This window comes from Danio rerio, chromosome 8 (assembly GCF_052040795.2).
Source record: "Danio rerio strain M-AB ecotype USA chromosome 8, GRCz13ab, whole genome shotgun sequence".
Lineage (NCBI taxonomy): Eukaryota > Metazoa > Chordata > Actinopteri > Cypriniformes > Danionidae > Danio > Danio rerio.
The window spans coordinates 15095776-15112121 of NC_141028.1; the positions used below are offsets into that span (position 1 = coordinate 15095776).

General features: G+C 35.6%; 1 protein-coding gene across 2 annotated transcripts in view; it reads right to left on the reverse strand.

The window, feature by feature from the left end:
* Positions 1 to 2575: 2575 nt before the first annotated feature.
* The window catches only part of si:ch73-61d6.3, a 33127-nt gene continuing 19356 nt past the window's right edge, over positions 2576 to 16346 (reverse strand). For both annotated transcript variants that reach the window (XM_087264382.1, XM_087264381.1), the window contains exons 4-8: positions 13522 to 13673; positions 9585 to 9803; positions 6889 to 7060; positions 5686 to 5727; positions 2576 to 5566 (exon numbers count right to left, since the gene is read on the reverse strand). In XM_087264382.1, the coding sequence (XP_087120508.1) occupies positions 5468 to 5566; positions 5686 to 5727; positions 6889 to 7060; positions 9585 to 9803; positions 13522 to 13673 (684 nt within the window). In that variant the 3' untranslated portion in view covers positions 2576 to 5467. The remainder of the gene's footprint in view (positions 5567 to 5685; positions 5728 to 6888; positions 7061 to 9584; positions 9804 to 13521; positions 13674 to 16346) is intronic.

The window sequence follows — 16346 nt, forward strand, 5'->3', positions numbered from 1 at the left end:
TTCCCGAAAGATGACGGAAAACTCCTCGTGTATTTCCGTAGCGTTCCCAAACAAAGCCGAAGAGCTTCTCGTGTGTTTCCGTAACATTACCGAGTGGACGTCTTGTTATTTAAGCCTCACCCAGCTGAGAGCGGTGTTGTCTAACATTTCTCCCCTCTCATGCCTACGACGCAGTTCTTAATCTGTAACAATAATATCTGGTAACACTATATTTTACTGTACAGTTTTGTATCTACATACTATGAAATTTTATAGCCTATTAATTACAATAACCGGATAATATATACTAATCCAAACCAGTCCTACACTTAGTGCGGCATTTGATACCATTGACCACAATATCCTCATAAATCGCTTAAAGTCTACAGGTGTCCAGGGACAGGCTCTACAATGGTTTAAGTCATACTTAACTGACCGCTACCAGTTTGTGAATCTTAATGGACAGCCTTCACAAATCTGCCCAGTAAAGTATGGGGTGCCTCAAGGATCAGTTTTAGGCCCTTTACTGTTTACAATTTACATGCTACCTATGGGAGACATTATTAGAAGACATGGGATCAGCTTTCACTGCTATGCAGATGATACTCAATTATATATTTCAACTAAACCTGACGAGACGTCTGAACTTTCTAAACTAACTGAGTGTATCAAAAACATCAAAGACTGGATGACCAACAATTTTCTTCTCTTAAACTCCGACAAAACAGAATTATTACTTATTGGGCCTAAATCTTGCACATAGCAGATCTCGCAACTCAATTTACAATTAGAGGGATACAAAGTTAGCTTTAGCTCTACTATAAAAGATTTGGGTGTCATATTAGACAGCAATCTAACTTTTAAAAACCATATATCCCATGTCACAAAAACTGCCTTCTTTCATCTGAGAAATATCGCTAAATTACGAAATATGCTATCCATCTCAGATGCAGAAAAGCTAGTCCATGCTTTTATGACTTCGAGACTGGATTACTGTAATGCTCTATTTGCTGGCTGCCCAGCATCCTCTATTAACAAACTTCAATTAGTACAAAATGCAGCAGCCAGAGTTCTGACCAGGTCTAGAAAATATGATCATATCACCCCAATTTTATCCTCCTTACACTGGCTGCCTGTTAAGTTTCGTATTAAATTTAAAATATTACTTCTCACCTATAAAGCTCTAAATAATCTAGCTCCTGTTTATCTAACCAACCTTCTGTCTCGCTACGAACCAACTCGCTCCTTAAGATCTCAAAATTTAGGGCTTCTGGTAGTACCTAGAATAGCAAAATCAAGTAAAGGAGGTTGAGCCTTCTCTTTCATGGCTCCTACACTCTGGAATAGCCTTCCTGGTAATGTCCGAGGCTCAGACACACTCTCCCAGTTCAAAACTAGATTAAAGACCTATCTGTTTAGTAAAGCATACACTCAATGCATCACCTAGCGGGTTCCACACTGGCTTCTGCATCTTGCTTATATACACTATGAACAGCAGCTACGCTAATTATTCTCTTTATTCTCTATTTTCACCTGGGGATACTCATCCCGAGGTCCTCAGATTAGGCGGAGTCACTGATTGGATCCAAGACCAGCGACGTGATGATCCCAAGGATTCCATATCCGGGACCAGGCCATATCCTGAGCTGCTGCTGCGCTGATGGTCGTTAGGAGTGGAGAACATGAGTCTGATTCCAGCGACGCTCCAGGGACAGACGAGTCTTCATTGAGGCCATCTTCCAGCCTAAACCACGGCGAATGAAGTTCTGCACAAGACTTTTGGCCAGCGGAGAAATTAAAATGGTCGTGCCCAACTGAGTCTGGTTCTCTCAAGGTTTTTTTTCTTCACTCCCATCAGGTGAAGTTTTTTTTCCCTCTCCGCTGTCGCCACTGCCTCGCATGGTTCAGGATTGGTAGAGTTACACATCAATGAATTGGCTCTTCAGTGTTTGAACTCTCAGTAATGATTAAATCACACTGAACTGAGCTAAACTGAACTGAACTGAACTTAAAAACTAAAACCTGAACCACACTGTTCCAGTTACTGAACCGCACGGTTCCAGTTACTATGACCATTTATGTGAAGCTGCTTTGACACAATCTACATTGTAAAAGCGCTATACAAATAAAGCTGAATTGAATACACTAAAAATGTGTAACTAATCTTAGTTCACCCAGTACTTTCTTAGCAAAACGTCAACGTCTCCCGATCCACAACATCCCAAAGATACTCTATTGGATAGGTTCTGGTGACTGTGGAGACCAACCGTAAAGATGGTTGCATGTGAAAATCACAGTAGATTAGCAGTTTCTGAAATACTTAAACCAGCCCGTCTGGCATTGACCATGCCACGTTTAAATTCACTTAAATCACCTTTCTTCCCTATTCAGATGCTTGGTTTGAACTGCGGCAGATCATCTTGACCTTGTCTACATGCCTAAATGCATTGAGTAGCTGCCATGTGATTAGCTGATTAGAAATTTTCGTTAACGAGCAGTTGGACAGACCTAATAAATTGGCCAGTGAGTGTATATACACAACTAAAACACACCTTTAAAACCTTGTCTATAGCTTTAGCTACACTTAAAACAGATGTAAAACTTAAAATACAAAACTTTATTGAAAATAGAAGGGACAACAAATATGTACAGATGAACATGAATGCTATTAAGCATATTAGAAAAGAAAAACACATGATCTCAGCACTGAAAATGAGTGTGTGGAAAAAAATATTTTAAATGTCTTCAGTTTTCGTACAAAAAATGAGTAAAAAAATGTATTTGTTGTCCATAACAACATTTAGAAAACACAACAAAACTGCATTATTTGATCTTGCATAGATAGTTGATTAGTTACAGATAAACTCGGCTATTACCGTTTTAAAGAGTGTGAGAATCACATTTCAAAATCAATCAGTCAAATGCAATGACATAGAAACATAAAACAAAGCAAACAGATTTCTTGCATGTCTGCATTAACATTTTTTTACCTACTGAATATAAAATTCCAGTTTCTCTTTGTGATTTATTGATTTGTTTAATTTTAATCGTTTACTGAGGCAGTCAGTTGTTTAAAATATTTGAAATGAGAATATTTGTACAGTGCTGTGCGAGTTTAAATAGCTCTGTTGTTTCTGGGAAATGCACACCTCAGAAATGAGAACATTTACACTACCTGACCAAAGTCTTGTTGCCTATCCAAGTTTTAGGAACAGCAAATGATAACTTGACTTCTAGTTGATCATTTGGCATCAGGAGTGGCTTATATGAAAGGCAAAGGCCTCTAGATTACGCTTATTTTACCAAAATAAAATATGATCATGCCTTGATTTTTTATTATTTAACTACGACAGTAAGGATTGACTTTGCTTAGACAAAAGTCTTCTCACTTAACAGAAATAATGTACAGTATAGAATATAAAGTCATGCTGCAGCGGAAAAATACCTAATATTGTGTGTGACTCCCATGAGCTTGGTGGACTGAATCCACACATCTCTGCAACGACTCAAATAATTAATTAATATTTTAATTAATAAGATGACTTATTATTAAAGTCATCTGGAATGGCAAAGAAAGCGTTCTTGCAAGACTCTCAGAGCTCATAAAGATTCCTTGGATTCAGTGCTTTCTCCTCAATCTTACCCAACATGCTCATTAATGTTCATGTTTGGTGACTAGGCTGGCCAATCCTGGAGCACCTTTACCTTCTTTGCGTTCAGAAACTTTGATATGGAGGCTGAAGTATGAGAAGGAGCGCTATCCTGCTGAAGAATACCACATGGAAAGAACCTATATGAGTATATATGCACATATATGAAACCTATATGCAGTAAATATGCACATATATGATAATATATGCATATATATGCAACATATAGTCAAAATTGTGGTGCATATATGTGAATATACAGGCCATATAGGACTCCTGTATTGCCTCTATATATCCACATATAAGCTCTATATGTACATACAAGATATAGCTTCTGTATAGCTCATATCTCACCTTATCATACATGATGCCTGGTTCATATTTTCTATTATCAAGGCAATAACTAAGAAATTTAAAAAAAGCAAACAACTTATGTACGTATGAACACTTGGAATTGGTATAACATGTAACTGACATGCTATTGAATTTGACTATGACAAATAAGTGAGAGCCATAGGTGAGATGTTTTAAAATACTGTTCCTATATTATATGTACATATCTTAAAAAACATATATGTTTATGTAGGTTATTTCCGTGTGGGATGTGCCCTCTCCTGTGGTTTGTAATGTAATGGTCAGCATAAATGTCTTGATACCGTCTGTTGATGTTGCCATCCATTATACAGATCTCTCGCACACCCTCATACAGAATGCAACCCCAAACCATGACTTTCCTTCACCAAACTTGACTGATTTCTCTGAGAGTCTTGAATCCATGCAGGTTCCAATCCGCTTGTTAAGTGTGACGTCACGCGAAGCGGCTTCCGGGTCCAAGCGCTCTATTCAACTGAATGGGGAGACTCATGAAATGGTACTAATAAACGTTTACAAAGCGATTTAAGGCTTTCGAAAATCACGATCGCAATATATATGTCCATGCCTAATATCCGATGGCCAGAAAGTGATTAATTTTTTATAAATTGTTAACATTTTGGTATTTGTTATGCAGCAAGCCCAGAGATTGTTGTGTACACAATGATTTTATAGAAAATTAACTTTAATGTGTCATAGGAATAAAACGTGATCATAAACGAATGATTTCTCCACTCAAATGAGTGGCGGCTTGGACCCGGAAACAGTATTACATACGTCACAAACACGTCACCACTTAACAAGCGGATAGGTCTTCTGCAGTATTTGTGATGATTGGGATGAGGTTCAACAGATGAAAAATCTCCCTTCTGCCACTTCTCCAACTGATCAACTAGAATTCAAGTTATTATTTGTTACTCTTACAACTGGAATCGACAACAAGACTTCTATCAGGAAGTGTACAGTATGTTTTCAAGCAGTTCCTCTCTTACAGAAACCCACAATAAAACACTCATTTACAGTCATGCATAAGGAAAACCGACTGTAGAGGTGTCAATGCAATTGCAAATGACTTAGTGGGAAAAGACTGTCCAAAGTGCATTTGCACCAACAAACCCATATAATCAGCTAACCTTGAAGTAGGACCTCAAAGCTACGCCCATCTCACGCACAAACAAAAGCTTTATCGCACTTTACAAGCCATGTAAAGTCACTTGCTCCGAGTAAAGCAGATGTTTCCAGTGAAAGAACAAGCTCCGGGTAATGGAAAATACGTTGGGTTGACCGCTTTTGGTCCTGGTTTACTGAAATGCAACGGTCTTTAGGTTAATCATAAGCACCGAGTGAAGCCATTGTTAGGGGAAACTTTGGTCACAGTGATCTGAAGGCTTCGTCATGGCCGCCCATGATTAGTTTAATGCTAAGGTGGTGAAAAAGGAAAACAGGTGCTGGTTTAATGGAGCTCATTATTGACGGCGGTCGTAGTTCTTGACCATTCGTTTAATATGGAAGAGCTTGTGGCGCAGTTTGCGACATTGATGCTTCTTGTTTTGATAATCCGGCATCTGAGAGGAAAGAGAATGAGAGGAAGAAAGCTTTGCATTAGCATCAAAAAAGAACAGCATCTGTTACTATGAGTCAGTCCTATTTTGGTTTGATAAACTGACTGAAGATCGTGACTCACCCGTTTTAAGTCTTTCAGACGATTATATTCCTCTGCAACAGCCTGTAACGCCAGATTACAAAGGTCAGTCATATAGATTTGAACTATTTAAGATCTCCTATTGTGTCCTCAGAATGTGTTTGTGAAGTTTCAGCTCAAAATATACAATATGGGTGGGCGATATAGCCCCAAAATGATATCACAACATTTCAATAATTATAGTAATAACAATATATTTAAGACAAAATAGGAAAAAATGTATATGGAACAATGTTTTATTGGTGATTCCAGTTAGCAGAAAACATCATTTATTAGTGCTGATATTGAGAAATCAATCTGGCCCATTTAATCCGTGTATAAACGTGATGAAATTATGCATTACATTTTTTTAAAACAAATTAAATGCAATTTGGATTCAACTGTTATGTCAATCTAATAAACCAGTGGTTCTCAAACTGTGGTACGTGTACCACTAGTGGTACACAGGCCTCCTTTTAGTGGTACACAGAGGAAAAGCTGAATAATTAAAGTAAAAAATTAGCACTTTTAACCCTTTGACACGTACGATAACACCAATGTGGTCAGTAAATTGATTTTAATAGGCAAAACCTTTTATTTAATTTTCAGTTTTCTAATGCTTATGCATTCTCTCATTTGAAGCTAATTTCCTCTCAATATTTGTAAAAGTTGCTGGAGGGGTATCCCGTATTTTTATATCCCAATGTTGACCGGTACGGATTAATGACTTGCTTTCTGACACACAAAGTCTAACACACAGTAAGCAGATCTAGTTTCTAATTTAAACATGTACATTTAAATCATACATTTAAAATATGTTATGTTTAGTTTCCATTTTTTTAAGAACAGTGCCATTTTTAAATAACTTTTAAAAGCACATTTTATTTATTGTTTATTTGCAAGCACAGTGCAGTGTTAATGTTCAAACTATTTATAATGTTTAAAATGGCTGACAATAACAAATATTCATAATAGTAAGAATTAATCTGCCACATTTTTTGAACTGTGGTGCAGTGCTGTAGCTGCTTAATTAGGCCTACTACGCTACTGTATTTTAATACCCGTCGTTATGGTGGTACTTGGAGAGATAATTTCTTTCTGAGGTGGTACTTGGGGGAAAAAAAGTTTGAGAACCACTGTAATAAACTAATAAACTCTAAAACTGCATCAAAAGACAGATTTAGGCTAAATGTTTGAGCCGCTCACCTGATACTTGGACGTTCCCTCATCGAGGGTGTCCAGTTCTCTGCTCAGCTTGTTTATCTGGTCGTTGATATCATCCATTTCAGCACAGAGTTCCTTGTAGGACCTGAGGTCTGTGTCAAACTCTTTCTTATAGTCGTGTCGCTGGGGGTCAGATGTGATCTCCGGATACAGACTGAGAGGGAATCAAACAGAGGACAGTTAACATGGAAGTATTGTCTTTTCTAATTATCTACAGTAGTTGATAGAATTTATTCAGAGAAACAGATTTTTGGCAATAACCCCTTAAGAGTAAGCTAGAGTTAAGCACCCTGAATGCTGGTATTTGATGGATTAACTGCTGTGGAATTTGAACTGATAACCAGTTGCAACACCATAAAATACACCTATAAACCCAGAAAAGGTGCTCACATTTGCTGCTGTTCACAGATATTATACCTGCAGAATCCAGTCAGGAACACATGAAGAGTTCAGATGCAAAATCCACTAAGTGCTTCCTGAAATTTACATTAAATTGAACATTGTTCTTAGCCTCCTTTGTTTAAGTTGAGATATTTTACTTTAAAGACCAGGAAAAGGATTATTATTTGCCTTAAAAGTGATTTTACTGAACATACACAAAGGAGCCTGATATAAATGCAGGCTTTTATATCTAAACTCTTCACATGATAAAGCAGGAAAACACATTATCAAAGATGTTGTGTGAGTGTAAAGATTCCCCATGCGGATTTTCAAGATTCATTAAAACTTGCAAATTTGTGACAGCGACCATCACAAAGCAGCTTGAAAATGACCTCAGACAGTGGTGCATTGTAAAAAAGTGTTTAGTTGACTTTACTTAAAAAACTGAGTAAACTTGTTGCTTTTATAGAGATTAGTTGACTTTTCTTTACAAAGTGAGTAAACCTGTTGCCTTAAAACTATAAATGAACTATGAAGTAATAATGTAAATGTGCAAAATTCAAGTAAATGAATTATGTACATAATGATAAATACATTTTTATTATAATAATTATAAATGATCAGTTACAAGTTAACCCACTTTTTAAGTAAACTAAGTAACTAATTACTTGGAATTAAAAACATAATTGGCAGAAATGTTGCTTATGTAAATACAAAACAGTAAAACAGTAATTTTGTGAATTTCACAAATAAATATAATCCACAGAAATTCTGTTCAGTTGAAATTGCACAATTACTCCAATTTTACTACATTAAAACCCCCTATTTGCCAAAATTTTTCTAACATAAAAAATATAAATACCTGAATTTAGTTTTACTTGAGGGAAATACTACCATTAGCAAATCTATATGATTTGCAGAGAAATTGTGTAAAACAGCATAATTGACAGACATGTTGTTAGAGGCTAAGGAAATGTAGTCAGACATTTTCAGATTTAGCTTTAGATGTTTATTTTAGTAACATTTTATGCTGTGGTGTTTCTGAACTGAACTAACAATAAACAATACTTCCACATCATTCATGAATATGAATGTAAATGTCAGCAGTAACTAATACATTTTATCATCAGATAATGATGCGTTTCATATCCCTGTTTCTAAAGGCAAATATATTTCTGGTTTTCAAGACTCTACTAACAGGCTGATGAGTTTAACAAAAATAATAAATGCTGTAAAAACATACTGTACATTGTTTATATTATTTAATTAATTAACCATTTCTAAAAGTTCAGACTGTTTATTTTACTTTATTTTTATTTCATATGTTTATTATTATTTTTATTTAATTAAATTTTAATTATAAATAAAAAATTTAAATTAAATTAAATTAAATTAAATTAAATTTAATCATTTTCTTTTCGGCTTAGTCCCTTTATTAATCCAGGGTCGCACAGCGGAATGAACCACCAACTTATTCAGCAAGTTTTTACGCAGCGGATGCCCTTCCAGATGCATCCCATCTCTGGGAATTTAATTTAATTTAATTTAATTTAATTTAATTTAATTTAATTTAATTTAATTTAATTTAATTTAATTTAATTTAATTTAATTTAATTTAATTTAATTTTATTTCAACAAAACTGCATGTTATGCTGCATGGGCATATTTTAGGCAATAATAAAAAAAATTATAAATGCTGTTAAAATATACTGTCCATTGTTTATACTATTTAATGAATTAAACATTTTTAAAAGTTCATACTTGTTTATTTTATTTTAATTTTATTTATTTTGTTGGTTTTATTTTATCTTATTTGTGACCCTGGACAGCAAAATTGCATGTTATGCTGCATGGGTATATTTTAGGCCAAAAATGTGTGCCAAATATGCCAAAAAAATATTAGAATATTAATTAAAGATCATGTTCCATGAATATATTTTGTACATGTGTATTTTCGTAACATGCAATATAGTTTGAACCCTAAGATTCCAGATATTGTCATATCTTAACAAAGTGTACATTAATGGAAAGTTTAATTATTTCCAAATCTGTACACTTAAGACACATCACATCAGATATTTCCCTGTCTAAATTCATACTGTATTTCAAACAATGAGTGAAACCCCATCTGTTTTTTAACTTACCACAGTAAACAACCCGTTCAAACAACAAATTCAAAGACCTTTGACACAATAACCCAAATTTAGTCTATTACGTTAGCATGCCAGAGATGTTAATCTCCTGTAAACTTCCGTGACGCTGGGCTCCCTGAGCAGAGAATGGGAGCAAACTCTTACCGTGTCCACAGATCCTGGTCAAAGTCGTCTGCGGTCTCTCCTCCGGTCGTGTACTCGGTTTCGTACTGGGACTCGTCCAGCTCAGGGTTCCTCCTGCGCCTCTTGCCCCTGCCGGCAGAGGGTTTGCGGATGGTGTCTGTCTGGTCGGATGGGCTGGAGCTCACTTCTCTAGATGGGGATGTACAGTGAGACGGCCGGCTGAAAGAGCGCTCCGGGTAACTGAGGATGAAAAACAGTTGTTACTGCTGCAGTATTAAACTCTGAAAAGAAAACTGAGTCAAGATGTGTGTATTTAAAAGGATAATTCACCCCAAAATTCACCTACTTTTTACTTGTTTCAAACGCATTTAAAAAAAAAAGGGTGAAAACCTGTACCAATTGACTTTTGTAGCATCTGTTTTTCAACTGTGGAAGTCAATAGTTACAGGTTTTCAGCTCTCTTCAAAAAAGAAAAAAGTATAATAATTAAATTATAAATTTAAATCAGTTTCATCTAAGCTTGGTGTGCCATGCAGTGAAAGGCGGAGACAGACATGTAGGTGGACAACTACTGGTCAAAAAAATAATCTCAGGCGATGACACGTCATATTTGGTGTAATCTGACCTGACTTCATAAAATAATGGCTCAGACCATTAGCCGGATTAATGGACCAGACAAATAATGAAAGAACAGAAGCACTTGATGATCCAACTTTACCTAACAAAGGTCGCATAAAGGCTACAGACCAGTTCAAATCAGGAGAAAAGCTTCTTTACACAGAAAATAAACTATAATAAAAATACATGTAAAGAAAAGCAACTATTATGAAATAAGAACATTTACATTAGGTTTTAGCAACTATTCTTTTTCTTTAACCTGATTAAGGATAAAAAATGTTAACATCGAGTCAGAATTCATCCTGGTTTAATAAGCTTGCGGAATTAAAAACAAAAATCGCTAATAAAAAAGGAAGATGTGTTAATGTGGAGACTAATAAAGCTGTACATGTCTTTACTGAGACGACGCAGTGCTGCAGTAGGTAGTGCTATCATCTCACAGCAAGAAGATCACTGGTTCGAGCCGCGGCTGGGTCAGTTGGCATTTCTGTGTGGAGTTTGCATGTTCTCCCTGCATTTGCGTAGGTTTCCTCTGGGTGCTCCAGTTTTCCCCAAAGTCCAAAGACATGCGGTATAGGTGAATTAGGTGGGCTAAATTGTCCATAGTGAATGTGTGTTATTGAGTGAGTGTGTGGATGTTTTCCAAGAGATGGGTTACGGCTGGAAGGGCATCCGCTGCGTAAAAATGTGCTGGATAAGTTGGCGGTTCATTCCGCTGTGGTGACCCCGAATTGATAAAAGGACTAAGCCGAAAAGAAAATGAATGAATAAATGAATGTCTTTACTGAACACTGTGGCTGGGGTCTGCATGATTTTTTATTTTATTAAAAAATTAAAGAAATCAAATACTTTTATCACTTTTACATAGTTATAAACTAATAAATGGGGATGCACTGATGTATTGGCCACTGATATTTATAGGCTTATATTAGATTAACTTAAAGCTATAAGCATATTTGCAATAATAAATAAAGGCTAATCCTGATTCGCAGTAATTACACTGAAACAATGAGCTGCATGTGTTTTGAATAGTCCAATGTCTTTCTCGGAAACAAAATGAAAAAATAATTGCAAAAAAATACAAAATATAATGTAGAAAATCTAATATGAAACAAATGTCAGATGTCAGATTGGGCAAGCAAGTTTGGTATAAAATTGTATTTTTCTGGATCAGCATAATATATAATTTTGATTTAGCAACAATCACTTTATTAGTTATACTTATTAAATATGATTTATTATATATCAAATAAATGGTAATGATGCTAAAAGAAAATTTACTTACTTATTTTCAGGACTGTTTATATAAAATTTTATATTTAGCCGCACCAAGTTGGTGTTTCATAACATGTCATTTTTATGTGGTGGGTCGTTAGCCCAACGCTCAACCCCCAACATGTAGGACCAGGATATACACATATACACTACAAACAATTTAGTTTATTTAATTCACCTAATCCGCATGTCTCTGGACTTGTAGAGGAAACCAGAGAACCCAGAGGAAACCCATGTGAACATGGGAAGAACATGCAAACTCCACACAGAAATGCTAACTGACCCAGTTGAAGCTCGACTAAAGACCTTCTTGCTGTAGGGTAACAGCGCTACCCACTCCACCACCATGCCACCCCAAAAAAAAAAAAAAAAAAAAAAGCAAAAATCACCTTTGAAGATTGTATTATTTTATGTTTTTGTGCCTCTCACATGACTTGTGCCTCTCTTAAATTTAGGATAGTTTAATGTTAAATGGAGAAAAAAAACATCAAGTGTAGTACTAATGCAACTGACCAATATCAGTATCGTAATTGGCCAAATGTTTTTAGTTGAAATTTGTATCAGCCACTATCAGTGCATCCCTAACAACAATAAAGGTTTTTGAGCACAAAATCAGTGTATTAAAGGAGAAGACTACAGTAAAATTAAGCTTTGCCATCGTAGGATCATCTTTATTTTTCAAATATTTTAAATAGCTAAACATAACTTTAAATGCTAATAATATTTCACAATATTACTGTCTTTAACCAGGTTGCTGGTTTGAGCCCCGGCTGGGTCAGTTGGCATTTCTGAGTGGAGTTTGCAAGCTCTGGGTGCTCCTGTTTTCCCCACAGCCAAAAGAAATGCGTACAGGTGAATTGAATAAACTAATTAGGCCGTTAGTTTCCCAGTACTAGGTTGCTGTTAGAAGGGCACCCGCTGCATAAAACATATGCTGTATAAGTTGATGGGTTATTCCGCTGTGGCGAACCCTGATGAATAAAGGTACTAAGCTGAAGGAAAATGAATGAATGAATGTTTCCTTGGAGAGCATTAGAAAGTTTTAGCATCAAAAAGTTGAATGTGATTCTAAATGACTTATTAAGGCCTTAGGCAATAAACTTTAAAAGTCTAAAGCTTCATCATTTCCTCAGCTCGCACAAGCAATATTGCCAATTTATATATGGAGCTCATCTTGAAAGTCTCCATCTCTCCCAGGGTTTGGTCCAGTGGTGTAGTCGGAGCCATACGCATGGAATGTATACTCCATATGCCTACTTTTTACTTGTGATTATAAGTGTACACTCACTTGTTTTGCTGATTAGACTTTCCTAATTTACGTGCATTCGCATCCCCTTTAACTGAATAACAAATGATTTTTTTTTAACTCACATTTTAATTTGTTGCAATTGGTGCATTTTTAGTTAAACTTGCAACATTTCCCACCCTCTAATGACCACAGCAGCTGTAAGAACATTTCATGAGAGTTTTTCAAAGATGAAGGCAACTAAATGACGTCTAGCTAAAACATTCAGGTAACATTATTAAACCCCTATATTTCTATTCAGTCCCCCTAAAAGTTTTGCGATTAGCTCAAGAACTGTACACTACTAAATTATCTTCCCAGTCTCCTTTATATTTGATGTGAAAATGGCGCAGACTGGTTTCCTCATCTACTGTTTCCTCTGCACTTTCCTCCTCATTGCAGCTGTTTCCTTTTGTCATTCAGAACCATATTAGTCAAACATTTTATTAATTTAAAATTCTTAAATAAAATGAATATATAATTAAATAAATAAATAAATAAATAAATAAATAAATATATATATATATATATATATAAATATATATATATATATATATATATATATATATATATGTATATATATATATATATATATATATATATATATATATATATATATATATATATATATATATATATATATATATATATATATATATATATATATATATATATGCTATTGCTAATGATTTAAAGAAACTTTGACTTTTGTTATTTCTTTGTCTACACCACTGGTTTGGTCAATCCCTTACTCACTAACTCGCTCACTTAATCACTTACCCGATAACATTGTGGTTCTCTGAGCTGAAGACGCTGCCAGTCTTTGCAGGAATGGAGCCCACACTGGGAGCCGAAGCCAGAACAGGAGACATTTTTTCTGAAAACACCATGGAGGCCTCCTGAATACTCTGTCCATCCTGTACATGGTTGACCTGGAAAGAACAAACTTCCTGTTTAGTACAAAGTCAACGTCTGATGCATATCTGAGTCTGACGTGCAAAACATCAGGAACAACATTTTTCAGATAATGACAGGCGAAAGTGTTTTATTAAGAGATTGTTTGAGGTTATTTCGACATGTATGGTCATTCAGCTGATACTCTTATCCAAAGTGGCTTTCAGAAGAGAATTATCATTAACAGTCAAAAAAGATAAGAAATACAGATTAGTGTTTGTTTTTTTTTTGTTTTTTTTACAATAAATAGATTTTATTTTTGTTGGAGGAATTGTGGGTGACACAGTGGCTCAATGGTTAGCACTGTCATCTCACAGCAAGAAGGTTGCTAGTTCGAGTCCCGGCTGGGTCAGTTGGCATTTCTGTGTGGAGTTTGCATGTTCTGGAGCATCCGGAGGAAACTCATGTGAACAGGGGGAGAACATGCAAACTTCACACAAAAACGCCAACTGATCCAGGTGGAACCAGCGACCTTCTTACTATGGGTCAGATTATAAATGATAAACCTTAATGATTATTGAGGTCTATACAATTATAAACATTGTCCTTTTTTTATACACATTTTTTTTTACTTGAAATAGAAGTATTGCTTTGGTGGAAAGCTTGAACTGATTGGTGCTTAAGAAAGTTTTCTTAATATCAACTGAAAAAAACCCCAGCTTACTTTATTTACAATATCTACCCATATTTTTCAGTAATAGATGATGAATAGGAAGTTTAAAGGGTATTTAAATTATACTTTTTTGTAACATTATTCACTGCCTTAAATTACACTTCTAATTTTAAATTACATTAAAAAAAATAAATAAATGAAAAAATTAAGTAAAAGCATATCCAGTACCTCCCTGAAAGAAACTCAAGTATATTGTTTTAATGTTTGAACAAAAAAAGTACACTTTTACCATTAACATCATAAATCTGTCTTGCTCCACAATCTATTCAGAGCATTACACAAACCCAGAACCCAAGATCTATTGTTCAGCCTTTATTTTTCTTCTGCCGGTGAACAGGAAAGCCCGTAGGGAATAAGAAGCAAAAGTGCTCCCGCTCTTCCTGTTCAGGTCTGACTTCAGAGGATGTTCTCCACATGTAAGCGAGTGACCAGCACACAATGCCAATAGTTAAGACTTCTAGCACAATTTACTGTTAAAAACACCCTATTCATGTTTATTTATAAAGCAGAAAGTTGAAAGGAGTGGCCGTATTTAGTCAGTTAAACCAATCTTTTAAACAGTTCATTGTACCTAATAGAATTACGTTATGTAAACTCAAACTGTTAATGTATTAAGGCAGTGTTTCTCATGGTCCTGGAGGACCACCAGCTCTGCACATTTTCCATGGCTGCATCTGAAATTGCCTACTACTCAGTAGGTACTGCATTTGAATTTGACTTTACTACTGGACCATTAGAAAAGTCTGTTCTATACAGTATGAATGCGAGTACGAATGGAACGTGCTACAAAAGTTCCAGGTTTGAAATAAGACATTTTGTCTTAATCATGTGCAAAATATTTGACTGTGTGTCACTGCATCCCAAACGACTAAACTGAACAGTCGCATCATCGATAATGTAAGCGTGCCTCAACTTGGAAGGTAAAGATGCAGTGTGAGTGCAGGCCATCAGGGAGAGGGGAGGGAGGACAAGCACACTTTGGCACAGTTCAAGACAACTGTACCCAATGTAAGCATGCCCTTAAGGTTATCTGATTTAGTAGAAGATAATTTCTAATACCCACCATGTTTTGCACCAGAATGTACAGTATAGGGAAATAAAAGTGTTGAAATTAAGTTTCTGCTCAATATTAACATTGAGAAACACTGATTAGTTAATAGTTTTGAGTGAACTACTGAACGCAGCAAAGAGGCTTGCTGACTCGTTGCTGACACCTTGCAGACTGAAATCCAGTATCTAACATGCTGAATATTCCAGAGCAGTGGGCTGGCTCGACCCCACTTGTGGTCAGATGTAGTGACGAGCTGCAGCCAATGAGAGAGCATATCAGCATGAGCTGAATGCCCGTTTTGCTCAGGAGCTCAACATTAATGTCTGTGATTGGCCAGAATGGACATCAATGCACTCGCTTCATTCTCCATTAACACAGACATGAGAGTAGGCTATATTAACAGTAAAACTAGAATTACCATGCCATTCATTCTGAGCGTTCTTATATAAAACGCCATATTCTCATGTCATATTTAAATTCATAACTTCTATTGAGATATTAAAATTAAGCTTTGAATGTGTATCATCATATTTTATGACACCATTACCTTAAATAATATTTTATTTTTGGTAATCCAGCCTATAAATATGTAGTTAAGATACTAGAACATGCTAAGGTCTAGGCCTCGCTTTCATTTTCACTTTCAAACAGGAGCCATTTTGCGGCACAGAAAATGCTGTTTTGAAAGATATATCTGATCTGAAGTAAATTTATGTTTTTGCTATCAGATAGTTATGTTAGCAGGAAGTTGCTAGGTAAAAACGGCACGCATATTTAAAGTCACAGCGAAAAGTAGCAGACTTGCATGCAGTCATTTTGACCGATATGGTAATTAAGGGTAGAAATGTTCAGATCAGTTGTAAGCACAGTTCCATTGTAAGCACACAAGCAGCCAATAGTGTTGAGTTTTTCTGATGGCTCCTCCCT